Source organism: Spea bombifrons, chromosome 7, assembly GCF_027358695.1.
Source record: "Spea bombifrons isolate aSpeBom1 chromosome 7, aSpeBom1.2.pri, whole genome shotgun sequence".
Classification (NCBI taxonomy): domain Eukaryota; kingdom Metazoa; phylum Chordata; class Amphibia; order Anura; family Pelobatidae; genus Spea; species Spea bombifrons.
In genome coordinates, this window is record NC_071093.1 from 1,077,107 (window position 1) to 1,099,141 (window position 22,035).

Here is a 22,035-nt window from a genome sequence, read left to right on the forward strand (position 1 = left end):
GACCCACAACAGAGGTTGTGTAAAAGGCGCTCGGAGGGACGTTACGTGGCCTGACAGATCAGAGCGAGACCGACGAGTCCTCCGACGAGTAACTCAGGAAATACCCCTCCATTACCCAGCGTTTACCCCCCCTTCCCGCCTGACTGCCCCTCATCTCAGTGTCCGGAGCAGTAAAACCCCCCACTGCGTGTTTAAGGGGCAGTAAATGGTGCTGGAAATAAAGTGCCCCGGCCTTGTTCTAATTGATTAGTAAATACCCCCTGCCCCCCCCATTGTTTTCAGAGTTTTAGATTAACCATCGAGCTCCCGTCACGCTCCGTCCACAGATCGAGGGGAAATGCAGGAAAAAACAACCAAAGAAATGATAAATATTATATCACCCGATTAACCCTTAAACGGGAAGAAGTACGGCTCTAATTTTGATTGATTAATAATCACAATAATAATAATAATAATAATAATATAAAAAAATAATACATTAAATAATAATAACAATAATAATATAAAATAAATAATAATAATAATTACAATAATAATAATAACAATAAAAATAATAAAATAATAATAATAATATAAAAAATAATACATTAAATAATAATAATATAAAATAAATAAAATAATAATAACAATAATAATAACAATAAATAATAATAATAATATAAAAAATAATACATTAAATAATAATAATAATAAAATAATAATAATAATATAAAAAATAATACATTAAATAATAACAATAATAATAATAATAAAATAATAATATAAAAAATAATACATGAAAAATAACAATAAAAATATAAAATAATCATTACAATAATAATAATAACAATAATATTAATAAGAATAATCGCTATTTATTGGTTTAGCGCCATCATATACCGCAGCGCTGTACGATGGATAAACCGGACACAGGAGGTTCTGCACGGGAGGATGTTACTTTTTGGGAAATGTGATGTTTTTAGTTTTTCTACCATTTTTTAATCCTAGTTTTGCCAAAATCCTCATCTTGGTGCTCCGTGCAAAGAATGGAATGGCCGGGTCTTATAACACACACGGACCCGACGGGCAATCGGGGTCCAAACACATTCACGTTTCCTCGGGACGTCCCTTTAAACTGTAGAGTGAGAGACTTTTATTGCCCGCCTGGTCCTTGCAGGTAATAAGACCCAGCAATTCCATTCTTTACACTGGCAAATTTACATTTCTATGCGATTACTTGAAATTCATTTATATATGGGTGGTGGTTAAATGGAACAGCCTCCCAGCAGAGGTGGCAGAGGATAATACAGTGAGGGGATTAAACATGCATGGGATAGACATACGGCTCCTGAATCTAAGACGAGACCAACAACTGATTAAGGTTTGAGTCTCTACAGACTAGTCGGGCTGACGGGGGCCGTTTTGCCGGCGGCTTCCAGATGTTTTTCCAGAACACTCTCCGGATCCAACATAAAAGTGAATGAAGAACGGGAATCATCGCGGGGAACGTCTCTCCGGATGAAGCCAGCGGAGTCTCCAATGCCATCGAGAGAGATGTAAAGTTATAGAACTTCCAGAACCTCAGCGGTCTCTTCTTCAGATGTCCCAAAAGTTACGTAACTTTATATGTTTTTATAAATGGTATCGACTCCGCGGCGGGGGTCCGGAGGGGCCGTTTATATGGCAGTTTTTGGGGTTTATTTTGTGTCTGTAAATTATCTGCCCCTTTCTGTCCCACCGGCCCCTGAAACAGCTTATCGGGGGTCAGATGCGTTGAGTCTACTGCCCTGGGGCAGGATCTGGGGTTATTCTGAAAGAACCCTCAGAAGGGGGGGGCAATTCCACATAAACGCTCCCGGGGGGGTAAATGCACCCCCCACACACACACACAGGGACCCCCAAACCCCGGCACCCGACACGCCCGGCCGCCGGCTCCAGCACCCACCCTCCGCAGGGCAGGGACTCCGGGGGTGGGGCAGGTTCAGCAACCGACCAATCAGCGAGCAGAAGGCGGCTGCCAAATAAAACTGCAAACGTGAGGCTGAGCGCAGAATAGTCCCCGGGAGCTCGGGCTCTGGAACCGGACCCCGCACCGGAAACCGGGCGCCGCTACCTGCACACCGGACCCCGCACCGGCAACCGGGCACCGCTACCTGCACACCGGACCCCGCACCGGCAACCGGGCACCGCTACCTACACACCGGACTCCGCACTCCGGACCCAGGGGCAGCTCGGCAGGGGGCAGGGGGCATGCAAAGGGGTAATCCGAGAACAGACGAGGAAACCCATCAGGGGGAGTTAGAGGGGGATTAGAGGCAGATTCCGGGGCACTTCCAGGCGGCACCAGCTCTTCAGACATGGGCAGATAAAGCGGAGAACCCAGCGGGAGATGGGCAGATAAAGTGACCCGGTGGGTATGTTCAGGGGCAGATAGACCGGGCTCTGCACCGGCGGCAGAGGAGGAATATTAGCAGCTCCGGCAGCACATAGGAAAGGGTAGTGGGAGCAGAGGATCTTCCCGGGGTGGGAGGTATTATTGGCTGGGGGTCTGCCCGGGGTGAGGGGTATTATTAGCTGGGGGTCTGCCCGGGGTGAGCAGGGTGCCCCTAGGTCTGGATTTGCTGACCCGGCGGCTCTTGCTGAAAATGCTCTTCTGGCACAGCCAGCCCGAACACTACCACCAGCACCAGGGCGGCGGATTCCTGCGGTAAGACATTGGGCAGGTGGGGTGGTGGGGGTAGAACCCGGGCGTGCAGTGAGGGGGTAATTATTTGGTAGATTGATGGAAACCAAATACAAATCATTTTAAAAGTTTTTTTTTTTTTTTTTTTTTTTTTTTTTAACAAAAGTATGTATTTAATGCAAAACCAGTGCGTGTGTGGGGGGTAATTTCACGTACATAATGAGGTATTATGAGAGGGGTATTACGTGTATATTATGAGGGAGGGTATTACGTGTATATTATTATGAGGGGGGTATTATGTGTATATTATGAGGAGGGGTATTACGTGTATATTATTATGAGGGGGGGTATTATGTGTATATTATGAGGGGGGTATTACGTGTATATTATGAGGGGGGGTATTACGTATATATTATGAGGGGGGTATTACGTATATATTATGAGGGGGGGTATTACGTATATATTATGAGGGGGTATTACGTATATATTATGAGGGGGGTATTACGTATATATTATGAGGGGGGTTATTACGTATATATTATGAGGGGGGTTATTACGTGTATATTATGAGGGAGGGTATTACGTGTATATTATGGGGGTATTATGTGTATATTATGAGGGGGGTATTATGTGTATATTATGAGGGGGGGTATTACGTGTATATTATGAGGGGGGTATTACATATATATTATGAGGGGGGTATTACGTATATATTATGAGGGGGGTATTACGTGTATATTATGAGGGAGGGTATTACGTGTATATTATGGGGGTATTATGTGTATATTATGGGGGTATTATGTGTATATTATGAGGAGGGGTATTACGTGTATATTATGAGGAGGGGTATTATGTGTATATTATGAGAGGGGTATTACGTGTATATTATTATGAGGGGGGTATTATGTGTATATTATGAGGGGGGTATTACGTGTATATTATGAGGGGGGGTATTACGTATATATTATGAGGGGGGGTATTACGTATATATTATGAGGGGGGTATTACGTATATATTATGAGGGGGGTATTACGTATATATTATGAGGGGGGTTATTACGTGTATATTATGAGGGAGGGTATTATGTGTATATTATGAGGGGGGTATTATGTGTATATTATGAGGGGGGGTATTACGTGTATATTATGAGGGGGGTATTACATATATATTATGAGGGGGGTATTACGTATATATTATGAGGGGGGTATTACGTGTATATTATGAGGGAGGGTATTACGTGTATATTATGGGGGGTATTATGTGTATATTATGAGGAGGGGTATTACGTGTATATTATGGGGGGTATTACGTGTATATTATGAGGGGGGTATTACGTGTATATTATGAGGGAGGGTATTACGTGTATATTATGGGGGTATTATGTGTATATTATGAGGAGGGGTATTACGTGTATATTATGAGGAGGGGTATTATGTGTATATTATGAGGGGGGTATTACGTGTATATTATGGGGGGTATTATGTATATATTATGAGGGGGGTTATTACGTGTATATTATGAGGAGGGGTATTATGTGTATGTTATGAGGGGGGTATAACGTGTATATTATGAGGGGGGTATTACGTGTATATTATGAGGGGGTATTATGTGTATATTATGAGGGGGGTATTATGTGTATATTATGAGGGGGGTTATTACGTGTATATTATGAGGAGGGGTATTATGTGTATATTATGAGGGGGGTATTACGTGTATATTATGGGGGGTATTATGTATATATTATGAGGAGGGGTATTACGTGTATATTATGAGGAGGGGTATTATGTGTATGTTATGAGGGGGGTATAACGTGTATATTATGAGGGGGGTATTACGTGTATATTATGAGGGGGTATTATGTGTATATTATGAGGGGGGTATTACGTGTATATTATGGGGGGTATTATGTGTATATTATGAGGAGGGGTATAATGTGTATATTTTGAGGGAGGGTATTACGTGTATATTATGGGGGGTATTATGTGTATATTATGAGGGAGGGTATTACGTGTATATTATGAGGGGGGTATTACGTATATATTATGAGGGGGGGTATTATGTGTATATTATGAGGGGGGTATTACGTATATATTATGAGGGAGGGTATTACGTGTATATTATGAGGGAGGGTATTACGTGTATATTATGGGGGGGTATTATGTGTATATTATGGGGGGGTATTATGTGTATATTATGAGGGAGGGTATTATGTGTATATTATGAGGGGGGTATTACGTATATATTATGAGGGGGGGTTAAAATACTTTACTGAGTTTTTTTGTCTATTTGGCATCAGAATATGGCCGGCTGAGCGTACTGGGAGTTGTAGTCGTCCCATGGCTGTGGTGTTGAGAGGGGGGTTGGGGATGTTGTTGCAGCAGCTCGGTGTAGAGTGATGGGAGTTGTTCGGTGGAGCAGGAGGCAGCTGCGGACAGATGTGGTTCTGACACAAACTAAACCCGTGGCGGTTCCTGTCTCTGATGGATCGGCTCGTCTTGGTCGCTCGGTTCTGGTTCTGTCCGACCCGCTGAATGTTTGGCCTGTGTGATGCTCTACAGATACTGTTAGCGCCATAAAAATAAACGATGATAATAATAAGGGAATCGATTGTCTCGCTGGCGGAGTTGCGGTGACCCGGGAGGATGTGTTATCTGATTTATCTATACATTATACAGGGGCCGGTCACTGATTTATCTATACATTATACAGGGGCCGGTCACTGATTTATCTATACATTATACAGGGGCCGGTCACTGATTTATCTATACATTATACAGGGGCCGGTCACTGATTTATCTATACATTATACAGGGCTTGGCTCTCTGATTTAATGATAGCTTGGACGGAGCCGGCTTGCTGATTGACCAATGCCAGTGATGGCTCGCCTATGGCACATGTCCCGTAACAGGCACTCCAAAGGCCTCCGGTGCGGCTCGCGGGCAGGCTGCCGACTGACTGGGGGGCGCGGGGTCCGTCTCAGCGCAGAGCGATGGTAAGAAAATGGAGAGACAAACGCCCTGCACCCTCCGCCTGATCTCCGTATATTTCTATACATTATACGTGTGAGTGTGAGTATATTTGTGTAAGTGAGTGTGTGTGCATGTAGGTGAGTGTGAGTGTAGTTGTGTGTTTTGTATGTTTTCTGGACGGGTACACCAGAGGTCGTCACCAAGTGTTGGCGCTTAGAGGTCCACAACTTAGCAGAGAATTGGGCACTCGGGTCCTTCCTAATGTAGGTGGTTTTACCTGGGGGGGGGCGTTGGGCTGTGGTTATACGGGGGGGGGCGTTGGGCTGTGGTTATACGGGGGGGGCGTTGGGCTGTGGTTATACGGGGGGGCGTTGGGCTGTGGTTATACGGGGGGGGCGTTGGGCTGTGGTTTTACGGGGGGGGCGTTGGGCTGTGGTTATACGGGGGGGCGTTGAGCTGTGGTTATATGGGGGGGCGTTGGGCTGTGGTTATACGGGGGGGTGTTGGGCTGTGGTTGTACGGGGGGGGATGTTGGGCTGCGGTTATACAGGGGGGGCGTTGGGCTGTGGTTATTTCGGGGGGGGGTTGGCTGCGGTTACACCGGCCGCTCTCCGCTCGCTGCTTCTCCTGCCAGATCTATTTTCGTTTTTCTCCCTCTTCCAGCGGCTGAGTTGCTGCCAGAGTTTTGCGCGCAGCCGATGTCTCTGTCCTGAACTGATCCAAATCGCTGCGTGACCTCCCATGACCCCCGGCGTCCCGGGATTAAACCCCTGGCTTCACATCTCCTGCCCTGCAGCCCGGAGGGAACCGGTTTTTGTTTGCAGTGATTTAACCTTGTCCGGGACACTAAAATGTGATAAAAATGGGCGAATCTCCTTAAAAACAATTGTCTGGTTGTTCTTTGGCGTGGATTCGGTGTAACCTTTATTTATTTATTAAGACGTCCCTCTTGATTCCTGCTCCGGTTTATAACCATCTGGAGGGCGGGTGCCTGCGGGGTAACCGTATCGTATAAAGTGCGTTTATTGCGCCGATTTGCTGCTTTCTGCTGCCGGCGTCGCATTTAATAACTTTTTATTTCATTCAGCTGAATGTCTCGTTCTTTGGGTCGCTGCGCCCCCCGGGGAGAGAGTTTCCTCGTTATTATTGGATACTCTTTTCCCGTTAAGTGTTTTACTGATTATATTTGGGGTCCGTCGCTCGCCTTCTGACGCCGCGTTGGGACCCGTGGTACGGCCCGAGTGTGCGTGAAGTTAGTGGCACCCGGCTCGTTAGCGAGCGCTCGGCTTTCGCTCTTCAGTGTCTGGAGGACGAGGATCGTTTTGAGGTTTGAAAGAGCAGAAATCGCTCTAATTCTTCTCTTCCCAGCCCTCGGTGTCTGGGGGTCACCTTCAGGTTACCTGTCCATGTATTATTCACAGAACAAACCCAGCAAGCTTCAGGTGTACAGCGCTGCGGAATATGATGGCGCTATATAAATCAATAAATAATATCAAAGCCGGCCAGCGTATAGAGCGTTAGCCGTAGACAAAAGTGAGGAAATTTGATAAAGATGATACTTTTACGGGGTAACTGAATTGCATTCTGTTGCAAGGTATCCAGACTATATTCCTGAAGAAGAGCCCTAAGTGGTCTCAAGAGCTTGCAATCGCATATCATTCCGTTAGCCAACAAAGGTATCCTATTTTTTTTCTGTATGATGATCGGCGCTGCGGAATATGATGGCGCTATATAAAACAATTAAATAATAACAATACGATATATTTTAGGGAACAAAAAGGAAATATCACTATTATTAAAAAAGAACAGATATTTGGCTGGTTTTCCGGATTCCGTATCGGTTGTTGGCCGGGCCGTTCCCTGATTTTGGGTCACGGAATGCGTTTTCCAGGCGCGTTGGGTAATCTTAATTCCACCCAGTGATTCTTGTTCAAACCGGATCCGTCCTGATCGGAGATGTCGCGTTTTGTTAAATGCGTTGAATTTACTCCGGGGTGGACGCCATCAATCTGTATAATACAAACCGTCCGCGACTCGCTGGGAGCTGCAATGGACGGAATATTATTTTAGAGGCTTGAATTACCCCCCTGAGAGTTGGGGCTGTTAGTGTGGGGTATGCAAAGTATTTTAACCCACGCACTGCCAGGTGGCTTGTGAGCAGTTTCTGCCCCCCCACCCCACTCCATTCTCTCTTTTGCCCCCTTACTCTTACTTCCAGCAATATGATTGATTTGACCTTGACTTGCCCTCGCCCCGAGGTTTTTTTTTAAAATAAAAAAAATTCCTTCCCTCTCTAAATACTTGAGTTCTACCCCACAGCTGGCCAGCAGAGGTACCGCTGATAAGACCCCCGGCAGCTGATAAAGTATAATTATCCTTGAATCTTTGGTTAATCGTAAACCAGAGACCCCGCTGGTGACGGAGCGTTCCGGGTCACTTTACACGCAGCGCTTCGTACATTTTCAGAGTTATTGTTTTGTGTTTTTGTTTTATTTTGTTGTCGGCAAAATAACTCTTTATGTGTCGGGAAACTTCTCGATACATTGTATTCTTGTAAAGTAAACATTTCGTAAGCCTCTCTCATGTAACCTTAAATTAAAATGAATATTCCGCTCCACTTCCTGGAAACACAATTACTTTATTGCAAAGATATTTATTAAAAGCGTTATTGCATTCAGATGGTTAAACATTACTTTTTTTTTTATTGACTTCATGTAATTAAAGTGTCGTCTCCGTTTTGTTTTTTGTTTCAGAGACGTCCTCGCGTTGCCGTTATTCAAGCAGGAGGAGAGTCAGATTAACCCCGAGGCCGATGCCAAGCTGCCCCCGTTCCAGTACGTGTTGTGCGCAGCTACGTCCCCGGCTGTCAAACTGCACGAGGAGACCCTGACGTATCTCAACCAAGGTAAGCGTGAGCTCCTGCTTTCCAAACGCACGGGACACGCGTGATCACCTGTAACGCCTGTTATTATTAATATTATTTATTGTTTTGTATATAGCGCCTTCATATTCCGCAGCGCTGTGCAACGGCTCATTCGTGTTATCCTGGGTTTTATTATCTCTCGCGTTATCTGCGCCTGTCCCGTCTCTTTAATTGCAGAATCCGGGTTCCTGAGACGTACATTTTGTAACTTTGTAACGTAACGAGCGCACGTTTTTGTGAAACGCGTTTCCCTTTGCAGTTGGGGAATTCGTCTTCTTGCGAAGCGTCGGGGAAATAGAATTCCCTCGTTGCAGATGGGAAGCGTCTGCGCGGCAGATGTGTTCAGCACGTGATTTATCACCCTGCCAGTTATTTCCAATGTGCAAAAAATATATATAATCTGTTTAATATGTCCCTATCTCATACTGCCAAAGTGTCTTGTAATCTGAGAGGCAGTCCCCGCGGAACGTGTTATTTATTTGAATTATTTTCTTATTTTTTTCTCAAAGGGCAGCTTTGTTACTCTGTGTTGCCCCATTACGCTGCGCTAAGGCTTTTATCGGGAATTATTCTAAGGCCTGCAAATTTTTTTAGATTTGTGCATTTCAGTGAAATTTGTATGAACGTTTCTGATGCAAGAACCTGGTTCAACCTTGTTTTTTTTTTTGGCTGCGTGGAAAAATTCCTGTCACCCCCCCAGTCTTCCCAAAGCACATTCTTGACCTTTTGCTGGTGGGAATAGATGACTGATAGTCCGTCCTGCGCACAGCTTGTTCCAAAGAACTGGCAATCTATTTTCAGTTCCCTAAATATAATGGAGCTTACAGTCAAAAAATAAATATACCGGTATAAAAAAAAGTACAGAACTGTTTAAATCTTATTTCTGGATTCCGAGTGAAACAAAGTTTGTTTATTTTTTTTATCTTTCTTTCCTTTGTGTTTAAATAACTTTTTTACCCGTTTGATTGCTGATGGTGCGTCGGTAAACAGGGGCTCTAGTTGCCCTCCACAACTCAAAAAAGCTTAAAAAAAAACAAATAATTTGCAAAAATGTTGAATATGAATACTATCTGAAGGTTAGCGGGGGTGGCCGGGGGGAACATTTCTGCTCATGTAGGTGAAAGTAGGATTAATCAGATGCAGTAATCTAACACGGCCCCCCCCACCAAATGCCCCTTTGGCTGTGCATAATAGGGTTTGTATTCTCCACCTGAGCTGGAAGGCTAGATGTTTGACACCCTTTGTCCTCCCGGCATCGAACCTGCTCTAGCAAGGAGATGCCGCCCGATTTGGGGTCCGTGGGTCTGGGGTCTTCTTCGCCAACAGGTTTGAGCTTTTTTTTTTTTGCTGGTCCTCTTGAGCCATCGCTGGTGCCAAATACGCTCGTTCAGCAAATAATGGAAGGAGAACAGTTTGTAAACACTGATGGTATTTAGTGATACTTTTACATCACGGTCCATTTAAAGCAACAATTCCTCCCAAACCTGTTTCTCTGGGCTCTGCTAAAATTCATGTCTTTTAACGCTTTCAGTGCCAGTGGGGGTTGAGCATGCAGGTTCCTGAGGACTCAGAAGTTTATTTTTTTTTTAGGAATGGTGTTTCTGGGAATGATTTTTTTTTTGTGTTGCTCTGTCCCTCTTGCGGCCGCGGCTTCGTTAATGTTGGCCCGGCCACGTCTAATTGCTGCAGCGCATGTTGGGCGCTAACACTGCTTCTTGCTCTGTTTTAACCTCTCCGGATCCCAGCTTTCTCTTCTAATTCAACCTTGCTGCAGAAATAATTTAAAATCAGTTACTGTACGAAATCTGGTTTGAAAGCTCCCAGAAAAGGAACATTTCGCGTAAGACAAAGGGAGGCCAATTTGTGATTTCTAAAGCTCCAACATATTTAGTAGCGCCACAAAAGCTTAGTCTTTTTTTTTCTCTGGAGGTGGAACCTGTAACTTTCTGCTGTCCATTTATCCATTAATCAGAATAAAATTCTCCAACAGCCCCTTCTGAGGAAAGAAAGAGACCCCCGATGCCCCCTGATCCCCTTTTTCAGAGCCTCATTTTTATACTTCTACAAGTACTGACATTGATTGGCTGATGGAACGCCTGTACTTCTGGTGCCCTGGTCACCATTGCTCCAGATATTGACCTGGCGTCGGGATCGGTAAATGGTGTAAAATAATTGTGTTTACGCGGTCTGAGTGCAGCGATCGCGCTGTGTTGGGTCTGTATAGGGAAGAGTTTTCTCGCGGCTGACTCCGCCCAGGAGGAACGCTCTTCCCCACACAGAGCTGCACCGCAGACATATCAGCGTCCAACCAATAAAATTCTGTAAATCCGTAAACTGCTCCCCGGAGGAAGAATTAATGCGTCAGGATGAAAATTGGCAACAGGCTTTAAATTGTTCACAATTTCCAGTCCTGGATAAGCCTGCAAATTATCTCATGTTATACACGTTCCTATATTTTGTGTGTGGGAAAGAATGGGTTAAACACTAGCAAGTGATGTGAAGCAAAAATTTTTGTTAATTTTTGCCTAAATGTCTGCTTTTTAGAATTTGGTGGCTCTTTATGATAAGAGGTGTCTCTGGTCCTTCAAAGCAGAATATATCATGGGGGGGCGGTGACCCCAGTTATAGATCACATGTGGCCTTTCTAGCTTTCATGTTTCATCTTGATGCATTATAGACTGGATTAAGGGTGTGGGGGATTTACGCCCTGGATAATTAGGGGAAATCTGGATTGAAGCTCCTCGTGGGCGGAGCTTCTCACCCCTGAGTCAGTTCCTTCCTCCAGAGTCGCAGTGAGATCAGGGAACATCTGATGTGTAACCGCCTCTCTCTCTGCAGGTCCGCGCCTCCCTCCGTTCTCGCCGATTAGTATGATTTTTTTTCGTGTAGTTACTATTTTCAATCTGAGGGAGTGTTTTGTTTTCCCAGTTCCCAACTGTTTTTTTCACCTGTTTCCCTGTGGAGAAAATGCTTGTTCTTGGTCCACCTTGGGTGATGCTAATCCCCCCGCTCAGAAACCCACACCCCGCTCTCTTTTGTAGGGGGTTGGGTAGAGGAGTTTCCTGATGCGCTGCAATTGGAGGTGACAGGTATCTATTTCACTTTTTCTTCCACTTCCTTTTTTTTATTTTTTTTCCGTATTTTGGCGCATGAAAGAATTCTATAAAATGTCTCGGAATCCTAGAGATTGTATTACGATGCAGAGCGTCCACAAAACCGCGGCTTACGTATATATCATATATATATATATATATATTGTATGGCTGTCCAACTGCGGCTCTTTATATTACTGACTCCTAAGATGCAGATATCTTATTGGCCGGTTGTTAAAATATTTGACCGGTTTGAACCCGTACTCCCAGTTGTAGCCAAACTGCAACTCTCATCACCCTCTGCCAACCACACAAATTAGCCGAGGAAAAGTCTAAACCGATCATGAGGGACTCCGTTGGACAGCCGAGGACCAGACCATGAATTATTTCTGTTGTTTTATAATAATTTACAGATAGAAACCGAATCAAACACTTTTATGACGGTTCTGCGTTATAGATTAATACACAGGAATACGCGTGGAAAAACGGAGAAAACAGAATATTTTCAGATCCAATCCCCCCCCCGTTAGAAATGAATTTTGATTGTGAAACGGAGCTGAATCACCGAATTTAAGTAAATTAATTATTATAGTGAAATTGCCTGATAACGGCATTTAAACCGCCGATTCTGCATTAAGTGTGCAGAAAAATTAAATAAAAAATAAGTTGTAATTGAAAAGCTATTAATTCTGGTTTATTTACCATTTTTTGGAAGAAACGTAGAACTCCCTTTGCGATATCGGTAAGATCGGGTAGGGGAATCTCGCCCCCGGGTGTTTGGAGATTTTGCTCCTGCGCGGCTACACGAAAAACTGGAAAATCTGAGTCTTCACTTCCGGGTAAATGAATAAAAATGAGATAATTGCGCAATATTCTGTTGGAACGGAGGATCCGAGCTGTCCTGTTGCGTCAGCCAAACCAAATGAATCCCAAAAAACGGCTTTTGCCTGTAAGGCGAGGACGGCCGGATTCCTGCACTCAGCAAAAAACGGTGGAATCGTCAATCTACTGGTTTGAGGCGTCTTCCAAACCCAAACATTGGCAATAAGGTTTGCCAAATACACCCAACACCCCCCTTTCACCTCCACCAGGGGAGAGATGCTGGCGTTTAACGCTCATGGCCGGCTGGGGGTAGGAGCGTTCGCCCGCGTCGTTTGGCACCGAGCTGCTGATGTGGAAACCTGCCGTTAATTGCACGTTGCGCCATTAATTACCGAGTGCTGCGTTTTATAGGCAGTAGTTTTGGGAGGAATAGCCTCGTAGCTGGAACATTTTCAGCCCCCGGCTGTGTTTGCTACTGGAAACAAAATCGGGGTGACACCTCCAGACGAAGCGGCCGTGGGTTCACGTCTCCCCGGCAGGGATTCCCGGCCGGCTGAGCGTGTTGAGTATTCCTTGGATCGCGTGCGTTGAGAATGATTGATATTCTGGATCTCTTCCCATTATTCCCGTTCGCGGAGGCTTGTGGTTTGGATGGTTTAACCGCTTGTTTCTTTGCCAAACTTTTGCTTTGATAAAGAGCTTTAATTGCCCGTAATTACCCCAGAGAGGTTTAATCCGGTCTTTTCTGAGTAATACAAATTCTCACCGTCAATCACCCCAAACACAGACGCCCCCCCAAAAAAACTCCTCCAACATAAAACTCTCCCCAATAAAAACCAAAGTTGTATTTTTATTTTTTTATTTATTATTTATATATTTTTTTGAAACCTGAAAGTTCATTTGTTTTATATTTCAGAAAACCTCCCACTTCTATTAAATTATTATTATTATTGTTTGGTTTTTGTAAAGCGAAACAATTCATTAAAAGCCTTCCTTTGGATTCGCACGACGATTTTGGTGCTTTTGAGCGGTTCTGGGCCAACAACTCCAATCTCTATGGAGCCCTCCTCGCCCCCCGGCTGCCCCCAAATATCACGCTGCAGCAAAATTGGGGGGGGGGCTTGTAGCTATAGTGGGCGCTTGGGCCGTAGCCGTATCTCACTGCAGAAAACACTACCCCCCCCCAAAAGCGCTCCTCTTACATAACTTTGGGTGGGCACTGGGAGGGGATAGACCACCTGCACCCGGGACTTTATGGGGCGCTTGCTTAGCCGCTCTGCCCCAACTTCACTTTCTTGGTTGGGTAGAAGCCGCTCCGCATGTCGGCAGATCCGGAATCCACGTCATTCTCTGAACCCCATTGTGTGGCTCGTTTTGTTTCAGGACAATCTTACGAAATCCGCCTCCTCGACAACAGAAAGTTGGGAGAGTTTCAAGAGCTCAATACGAAATATGTCAAGGTATTTCAGCGCGGCAGAGCGGTGGTAACGCGGTGGGGGGGTATCGGGGGGGGTGTTTTGTGTGTGCGTGCGCATGATGATGATAACACGGCCAGCACACTATACGTTGCGTTACTTTGTAGATACTTGAAGAATTTTGCCCTTTAACGTCTCTGGCTCGCAGCTCGTATCTTCGGGGGGGGGGGACACCCGTAATGATACGTTGTATTTACCCACCTATCATGCTTTTGGGCTGATAATGTCAAATAAAGGGGTGATCCACAGCAAGGGTAACATTTTTATTAGATACAGTTTTCCTATTCCTTTTTCTTAATGTTAATTTCCCGTCTTGATTCAGAGCATAATCCGAGTCGTTTTCCATGACCGGCGCCTGCAGTACACGGAACATCAGCAGCTGGAAGGCTGGCGCTGGAGCCGACCCGGCGACCGCATCCTTGATCTCGGTCAGTAAAATACACAACGTGAAACTGGTATCGCACGCTAGTGTTTACGACCTCTGGCTGAGGATTGTGAGAGTTATGAATCTCTACTTAGTGAACATACGTGTTATATGTGTTCTTCTCCCCTTCCCACCCGGGTCTCAGATTCCTCCTGTTTTGACTCGGGGTTACGTCCGGCTTGGGCATGTAATGGCATCTGGGGGCGTCATGTGACATCATAGGCTCACTGTGGGGGGGGCTGCTAGCATTTTCTCTCTTTATTGTACTTCTTTTAACACTTTTGGGGTTTTCGCCCTACAGATATCCCGCTGTCCGTTGGGATATTGGATCACAAATCCAGCCCCACTCAGCTGAACACGGTGGAATTCCTGTGGGACCCGTTGAAGCGAACGTCGGCCTTTATCCAGGTACCAGCAGCACTTTAACTCCTTTACATAAATCTTTCTGCCGACCTGATACGGTATATCGTTAAGGTGATGTGTCGGTGATACCGGGGGTAGCCGAACCCTTCTGAAGGTTCTATGTGTCTGACGGAGCTAAACGGCGTCCCTTAAATCGGGGTGTTCGTGGAGCTCACGGACTGTGCTTTGATATCCCTGGTCCACGAGGTCTCCGGGAAGCGGCCCAGTCAGGATTCCATAACCGTTTCTTTTCTTACCAAGTATTCTCCGGAGCTTCTCGGATGGCTGCGTCTCGTGTCTGTTGGATCCTCCGCATTATTTGTGTATTTAGTGCTGGGTTTGTGGATGTTGTAGCCCTACGGGGTGCGTAACGCTGTGTATATCTTACAAGGTTCATTGCATCAGCACCGAGTTCACTCCCAGAAAACATGGAGGTGAGAAGGGAGTCCCCTTCCGGGTTCAGATCGACACCTTCAAGCAGAACGAAAGTGGAGAGTACACGGAACATCTTCACTCCGCCAGCTGCCAGATCAAAGTATTTAAGGTACATCAGGAGCTGTTCTGGCCTCTCCTGTCCATCCTCTAGAACGGTGTTAGCGGCCCGGTTGATACATATGTTGCCCCGTGGGAAGCGCCTGTCTCATGGCTGCTTTTTGCCCCGGTGATGGGCAGAATCGTTCTGATCGGGCAGCCACTGACTGCATTTTTTTATTAATTTGCTCTCAGCCCAAGGGAGCCGACAGAAAACAGAAGACGGACCGAGAGAAGATGGAGAAGAGAACTGCCCTGGAAAAGGAGAAATACCAGCCGTCGTACGACACCACCATCCTGACCGAGGTGAGATCGGCATCCGTGATGTTCCGGCGAGCGCCGGATCGATCGGTTTGCGTTACGGGGTGATATACCGTATCAGAACATGCAGTGCCGTCCAGGGGGGCCGGTCTGTTTCAGCCTGTGCGTTTCATGTGATTACCCGGAACTCCTCTGTCTTTGCCCCGATGATCAGAATCCCCTTTCTGCTTCTTTTTGTGCAGTGCTCTCCTTGGCCAGACTTGCCGTATCCACCAAATAACTCCTCCTCGAGTTACAGCGGCTCCCCAACCAGTTTCAGCATCATAGATGGGTATGTTTTGGTGCCACCGAGCAAAATGGCCGACCCCGGGGGTGAACCTGCCCACAAAACCGTTAATTCTTTGGTGTCCTGAAACCTTCCAACATTCAAAAAAAATCAAAACGTTTTTATCACGTTCTTAGAATTTGACAAACCGTCTAGTCGCCCGTTTCTCCCGCTGTAACGACTCAAACCTTAATCAGTCGTTGGTCTCGTCTTAGATTCAGGAGCCGTATGTCTATCCCATGCATGTTTAATCCCCTCACTGTATTACCATCTACCACTTCTGCTGGGAGGCTGTTCCATTTATAATGGGGTCCGTCCAAATGAGATGAGGCAGGCAGGGAATCCGTCATCCTTTTGTGTAGAACAAAAACAAAACTTTCTCCTGCAAAGTGATGTCTTTTAAGCAAATATATCATCCAATGGAATGTTTCTAATGTGACGTTTTGCCTTGCGGGTAATAGTTTGTCGTAATTATGTCGCTAGTGCTCTGATTTAAAGCCCCGACGCACGGTTACAGACCTTTAATGTCTAATTACATCGGGTTAGCGCTTCTAGAACCGAACTGAACTGGGTCAGCATTTAAAGTACAAGGGGGGGGGGCAGGTTGATTTAACCCCGTGTGCAGTCCAGCACTGCCTTCCAAGGACAGCTGCCTATTCTATACCCCAGGGATATACGCCTGGTTCTGTGTAAACGTCTCAACGAGTGCTTTCATTTTTAATTAGTCCCTCTACTGGTTTTGGTTTTAGGAACTGTTCGCCGCCGCTGCCGCCGCCGGTGGAGCCCCCGCCTCCAAGGAATGATGTGAGTTTGCAATTTCATGTCAAAGTGGCATGTGATCTATATAATATATATATATATATATTTACATTAAAAACACTGCTGATTTTTATTGATTTATTTTCCTGGCGGGCCTTTGGTTCCTACAGTATGTCCAATTCCGCCCCCCTGTGTCTATAATCCCAGACTCCCTAATTAAACAAGGTTTCCTTTCTGGCCCCCGAGGGCTGGAGTTGGACAGCCGCGTGTAGACCCCAGTCTGTGTATACGTGAGCTGTAGATCTCTCCACGTCATCCCTTTAAATATCCTTGTTTTATGCGAATGCGGAGCAACCAGTTTTCGCACTGAAATCTTTTTCATCTCGTTTCGGAGGAATGTGAAGCCGGGGGAGGGGGGGTGTTTGAGCCGAACAACTTTATTACAGAAAATTTGCTAGGAATTAATGAAAACATCTGTCTTTTTGTTTTGTTTTTTTTTTTTTAAGAAAATTGATGAACTTGTTTTAGGCTGTAAAATGCCCCTCCTGACAAGTTCTTCGCCTCTGGGGTGGAACATGCGCGTCCTGGGGGTATTAACACTTTTTTTGTACTTTTGTGTTTTAAAACAGAAAGTTGCTGCTGGATTTCAGAATGAAGTTTGGAATCAAGATGATAAAAGAAAGGTGATTATTTGGGAAATTATCGATGTTTTGGCATTTAATTCAATTCTTTATAATACCTGCAAACTTTGTAGTTTTTTTTGTTCAAAAAAGTAAAAAATCGCATTTAGTTTATATGTATCTTTTTTTCTTTATCAACATTTTTTTTTTCTGAACAATAATCCCTTTTGTTGGTTTTATTTTTGCCCCCCCCCCTCAGTATCTCGTTCCCTCGGCGTCTATCCTGGATGTTCAGCAGTGGCTGCAACGCAATCGCTTCCCGCAGTATTGCCGGCTCTTTTCAAGTTTCTCAGGTAAAACCTAAAAATCGCGATTTACGAGGCAGGTCGCTGCTCATTAAATTACCCCCAATAACTTTTACCGGTTATTATCTATTTTTGTTTGTTGCCCCCCAAGTCAGTTTCGATAAAAAAGTAACTCTGGGTGCGCATGGAGCCCCTAATTCCATTGTAATGAGTGAAGCGGTTATTTAACCCTTGCTCTGCTTGTGGAGGTGCTGAGTACATTTACATGACATTTATTGTTAAAAAAGGGGCTGAGGATCCAGTCGATCTAATTGCCCCCCGGGGTGACCTTTTCTGTTCCTGTTTTGCCCCCGCAGTGGGTAGATATTGAGACTGCTGTGTTTTTTGTAGGTGCTGATTTATTAAAGATGTCCAGAGAGGATTTTGTCCAGGTGTGCGGCCCCGCGGACGGCATCCGGCTCTTTAATGCAGTGAAGGGAAGGTCCGTATAGCCCGTTGTCTGCTGGTCCCTCGCTCGCGGCGTTGCCCCCCCATCCGTTTCGTATACATTGTGCCGACCCCGATGGTTTTGTAAGCTCTGTTGATTTTGCCCCCGCAGGAACGTCAGACCCCGGCTCACCGTGTACGTGTGTCAGGAACCGGATCAGAACAGATCTCACCTCCAACACAAACGGGACGCTGGCGATAACGCCATGTGCGGTAGGTGCTTTTGCCGCAGAGCCCCCTCTGAGCGCTCCGGTCGCGTGCCGTCCTCTGCTGGGAAGTGTCAGGCCGGTTCGTCTTAATGTTTCACCTGAGAGATTCTGCGCATGTCCTTTTTAGGATCCGTCTTTCCTGCCAAACGGGTTTTTGCTGAGTGGCGTCCGCTGGGGGTTCGGAGAGCCGGCAGCTGTTCTGTTATCTGCTCTCTGTTGGGAGCTGAAAGTGTTTTCAGTGCTGGCCCTTCCTGTACTTCATGTACCATTCTGTGGCTGGTAGAAAGAACCTTTGGCACGCTTCCCTATATGTCCTGCAACTCCCATCATGCTCAACCAATAGCAGGAAGAGCAACATAAAGTGGCCCGTTCGCTTATAATATTACACTGAAGCGGTGCCAGCGCCCTCCTTACCCTCCATGAACGTATTTAGGATAAATAGTTGTATAGTGCATCCCTCATGCGATTATATTTTATTTATGGTTGCGCGCTGGGATTGCAACTCTCATTACTGCCAGCCATTGGTTTTAGGACTGGACAGGAGCTTGCCGAGATCCTGCGAGTCGATCTGATCGCTTTGAATTTTTTTTAATTTGTATTTTATGCTAAAATATAAAATTCTCCCCGATGCGGAGGGTTCTAAGCCCGGGAACAGTGTGGCACGGTATGGGGGGATTTATGGGACCCCGCTTTCTGTTGCAGTTTACCACGCCATATATCTGGAGGAGCTGACGGCTCTGGAGCTGATGGAGAAGATCGCGAACCTGTACTCCATCTCGCCCCAGCAGATCAATCAGGTTTATAGACAAGGACCGACTGGGATCCACGTGGTGGTGAGCACTGAGGTGCGTACCGCCACCATTAACCCATTGTGTGAAGAGTTGTGTTTGGAATATATTAATCCCCCATCGTTTCCGTGTTTGGTGGAAAAGGGGTTAATTTGATTTGGTCTTAGAGGCTGTTTCTGTCACTCGACAGGAAGTGAAAGGTGCGGCAAGAAATGACTTCCCCCTGCGCAGCGTATGCGGTTCATGCCAAGGAAACCCCTTTTTATTTTACCCCCTTGTAATAAAAGCCCAGGAATGATTAACGGGGAAATTAATTCCTAAACGCTCTGCATTTTTTCCTAATTAGAATTTTTCAGATAAATACCTCTTTACGGGATTATTATGGCCGCACTCCATCTGGGATTTATTCCTTCACCTTGAGCTGTTACTGAAGGTCACCTGGGAGCTGCTTTAAAAGCCCAGTTAGCCATTAAAATGAGTTTCGTCCGCAGTTTGGAAGCCGTAACGCAGTAACAACGTCGATGATTATTCTGTGTTATTTATGCAGAATTCCGGCCTGAATTCTAAAAAAAAATTACAAAACTATCTATATTGGTTTTTTTTTTGTTTTTTTTTTTTGAGGGTGGGGTGGATTTACTAAAATCTGACGTTTTGGAAATTGCAGCTTTATAAATGTACTTTTTTATTTGTAATAATCGTTTTTGTCCGCTGAGCTCTTCTGTTCTCTTTTCAGATGGTTCAGAATTTTCAGGATGAATCCTGTTTTATAATAAACACTCTTAAAGGTAAATATCCCCCCCCCTTAATAATTTCAGTCATTTTATCTCTCGTTAGGAGCCCGTTTTAATATTTTAATGAAATGGATTTATTTATTATTCAGTTCTTCAAAGTTAGATATTAAATGAATTAAATGTAACTTTTTTTCCTGTATGTTTTGCAGCTGAAGGTAATAGCGGATACCACATCATCCTAAAATGAAGACCCCCCCTCCCTGGACTTTGTGCAGCGGCGGACCACCACCTGCCTCCCCGCGACTAAACTTAGTATTAAAGGGGCTGTGAACAAATTGTAAAAAACGTTTGAATATCGCGGTTCCGGCCGAGAATTTCGTTCCGTCTTCTGCTTATCCAACGAGGGACAACGATGAGCCCCCTGTTTTTTTTTTGTTTTTTTTTAACCCCTGCTGCTCTGTGTAAATACCCCATTTTTTGTATAGCTGCTTATTCCACTTGTTGCATTTTGTAACTGATTGGAAACTGCATGAAATGGTCACATCTTGAATAATTACACATTTTCTGCACTAAAATCAAAAAGGCCCCTTTTCGAGTAGATTTCTTTAGAATTTGTGTGTTTATAGAGGCGAAGCGCCCCGTGATGTTGGGATCGTTTTTGTTCCATTTAATGTACTATGGTTTCTCCCATGAATTTTATTTTTAGAGGTAGCTATGCAACGATCGGCCTCCCAGCAGACTAGACTTTCTCCTATTGCCTTCTTTCAGGGAACCCAATAAGAATGTCAACATTTTGGCCGTGAATGAAACAGTTAAATTTTATTTTTGTGCCAATGCACTTCACTTAAGGTCCTTTCGATCTCTGTAAGTTGACGTTTATTTTTAGGATGCGGAGGGCATTAGGAGGCAGATTTGGGGGCAGATATTCTGTGGAACACGCATCATATCGCTTACGATGGGGGCTTTGTGCCTTTTGGTTTTTTGTTTTTTTACCAAAGATGTTTTTTTGGGGTAGAGAATGTCTCAAAAAGTTAAAATACGTTCCTTCGGTAACCGTGGCGTAATCTGTACGCCCGCCACTGCCAAACTCTGCTGGTTTCAGTCTTTCCGGGGTTAACCATTGTACATCTCTGCGGAGTATGATGGCGCTATAGAAACCAATAAATAATATGACGTTTCCTGCTTTTTGGGAATGGGATCCGTCCTCTCTGTTAAAGGGGCTCCCGCGCATAAAGAAAAGCTGTATATTAATATATATTAACAGGATTACCGTTAAAAACGTTCAAATCGTTTTGGAAGCAGCGACATAGTGGTAACGAGCGGTAGTCCATTGTTCAGCGCTACGGAGTTCGATGGCGCTATAAAAACCAATAAATAATAATAATAGTCGCTGGTAAAAGCGTAAAACGTTCCAGCGACTCGCGTGCTTCTCGCGGTTTTCTCGTTGCTTTCTAGCGCCTCTTGGCCCTTGAAGGGTTAAGCCGGGGTAGATTGCGCTGCTGGCACTGAAGCTGTTCTCAGGGCCGTCTGATTATAAATAATACAGAATCCTCCGCTTTAGCAATCTTGTTATTTTTTTTTCTATTTCTAAACTTTTTTTTCTCTCTTATTATTTGAAATAATAATCAGAAGGGATTAAGAATGAAAACATGCGCAGGACGCGGGCCGGGGGCCGGACGCGGCCATTCGCTGCCGGATAATGTAGCTCGAGCTGCGGTTCCACTAATATTTTAACGAGCTTTCCGATGAATGTATCCCGGTCTGTGACGCTTTACTAACGGTGGGATGTCTGCCCCCCCCTGCGTGAACAATGCGTGCCTTTCCCTGAGATCTCTCTGATCTAATAGTGACATCATCACTAGAATAAGAGGGTTAGGAGCCTTTTGGATATTTTTTTTTCTACATAAACATATATGTTGTAAATTGAGGTTTGCTACGGGTGTTGAAGCCGACGCGGAATGTTGCCCCAGCCGAGGGATGTGAAATAATTTGCATCACGCATGCTTTTTGCACCTTTGGGGGTTTCTAGACTGGGGGGGGTTTCTCCACCAGTACATTAGAGATAGGGACGCAAATCTTTTATTCCTGCAGATTTATATTGTAGAGACAGATAAATATATATATATAACGTGTTAAGCGTGAGACTGCGACCCGTCACTTTATGGAACACGCGTGTAACGGTTTCCGTGCCTCACCCCGAGGTCAGTGCTTTCTGCGGTTTCGGGGAGATTATTTTAACTTCCGTTGCTAT

The 22,035-nt window shown here is 45.1% G+C and overlaps 1 protein-coding gene across 1 annotated transcript; it reads left to right on the forward strand.

The window, feature by feature from the left end:
* The first annotated feature begins 2,054 nt into the window (after positions 1-2,054).
* On the forward strand, positions 2,055-20,119 carry TFCP2L1 (transcription factor CP2 like 1). The gene is made up of 17 exons (XM_053471254.1): positions 2,055-2,478; positions 2,554-2,686; positions 8,385-8,536; positions 13,852-13,928; positions 14,266-14,371; positions 14,669-14,775; positions 15,161-15,313; positions 15,496-15,606; positions 15,804-15,892; positions 16,636-16,690; positions 17,275-17,328; positions 17,525-17,618; positions 17,961-18,051; positions 18,169-18,269; positions 18,968-19,110; positions 19,787-19,838; positions 19,994-20,119. The coding sequence occupies exons 2-17, from the start codon at positions 2,625-2,627 to the stop codon at positions 20,029-20,031; spliced, it is 1,485 nt and encodes a 494-aa protein (XP_053327229.1). The 5' UTR covers positions 2,055-2,478; positions 2,554-2,624; the 3' UTR covers positions 20,032-20,119.
* Positions 20,120-22,035: the final 1,916 nt, after the last annotated feature.

Bases quoted from the DNA above. Each gene is read 5' to 3' on its own strand.
- TFCP2L1 (XM_053471254.1), top strand. From the start codon at position 2,625: ATGCTCTTCTGGCACAGCCAGCCCGAACACTACCACCAGCACCAGGGC. The intron at 8,537-13,851 runs GTAAGCGTGAGC...GTTTTGTTTCAG, and splicing joins CCTGACGTATCTCAACCAAG to GACAATCTTACGAAATCCGC. The intron at 16,691-17,274 runs GTGAGTTTGCAA...GTTTTAAAACAG, and splicing joins CCCCGCCTCCAAGGAATGAT to AAAGTTGCTGCTGGATTTCA.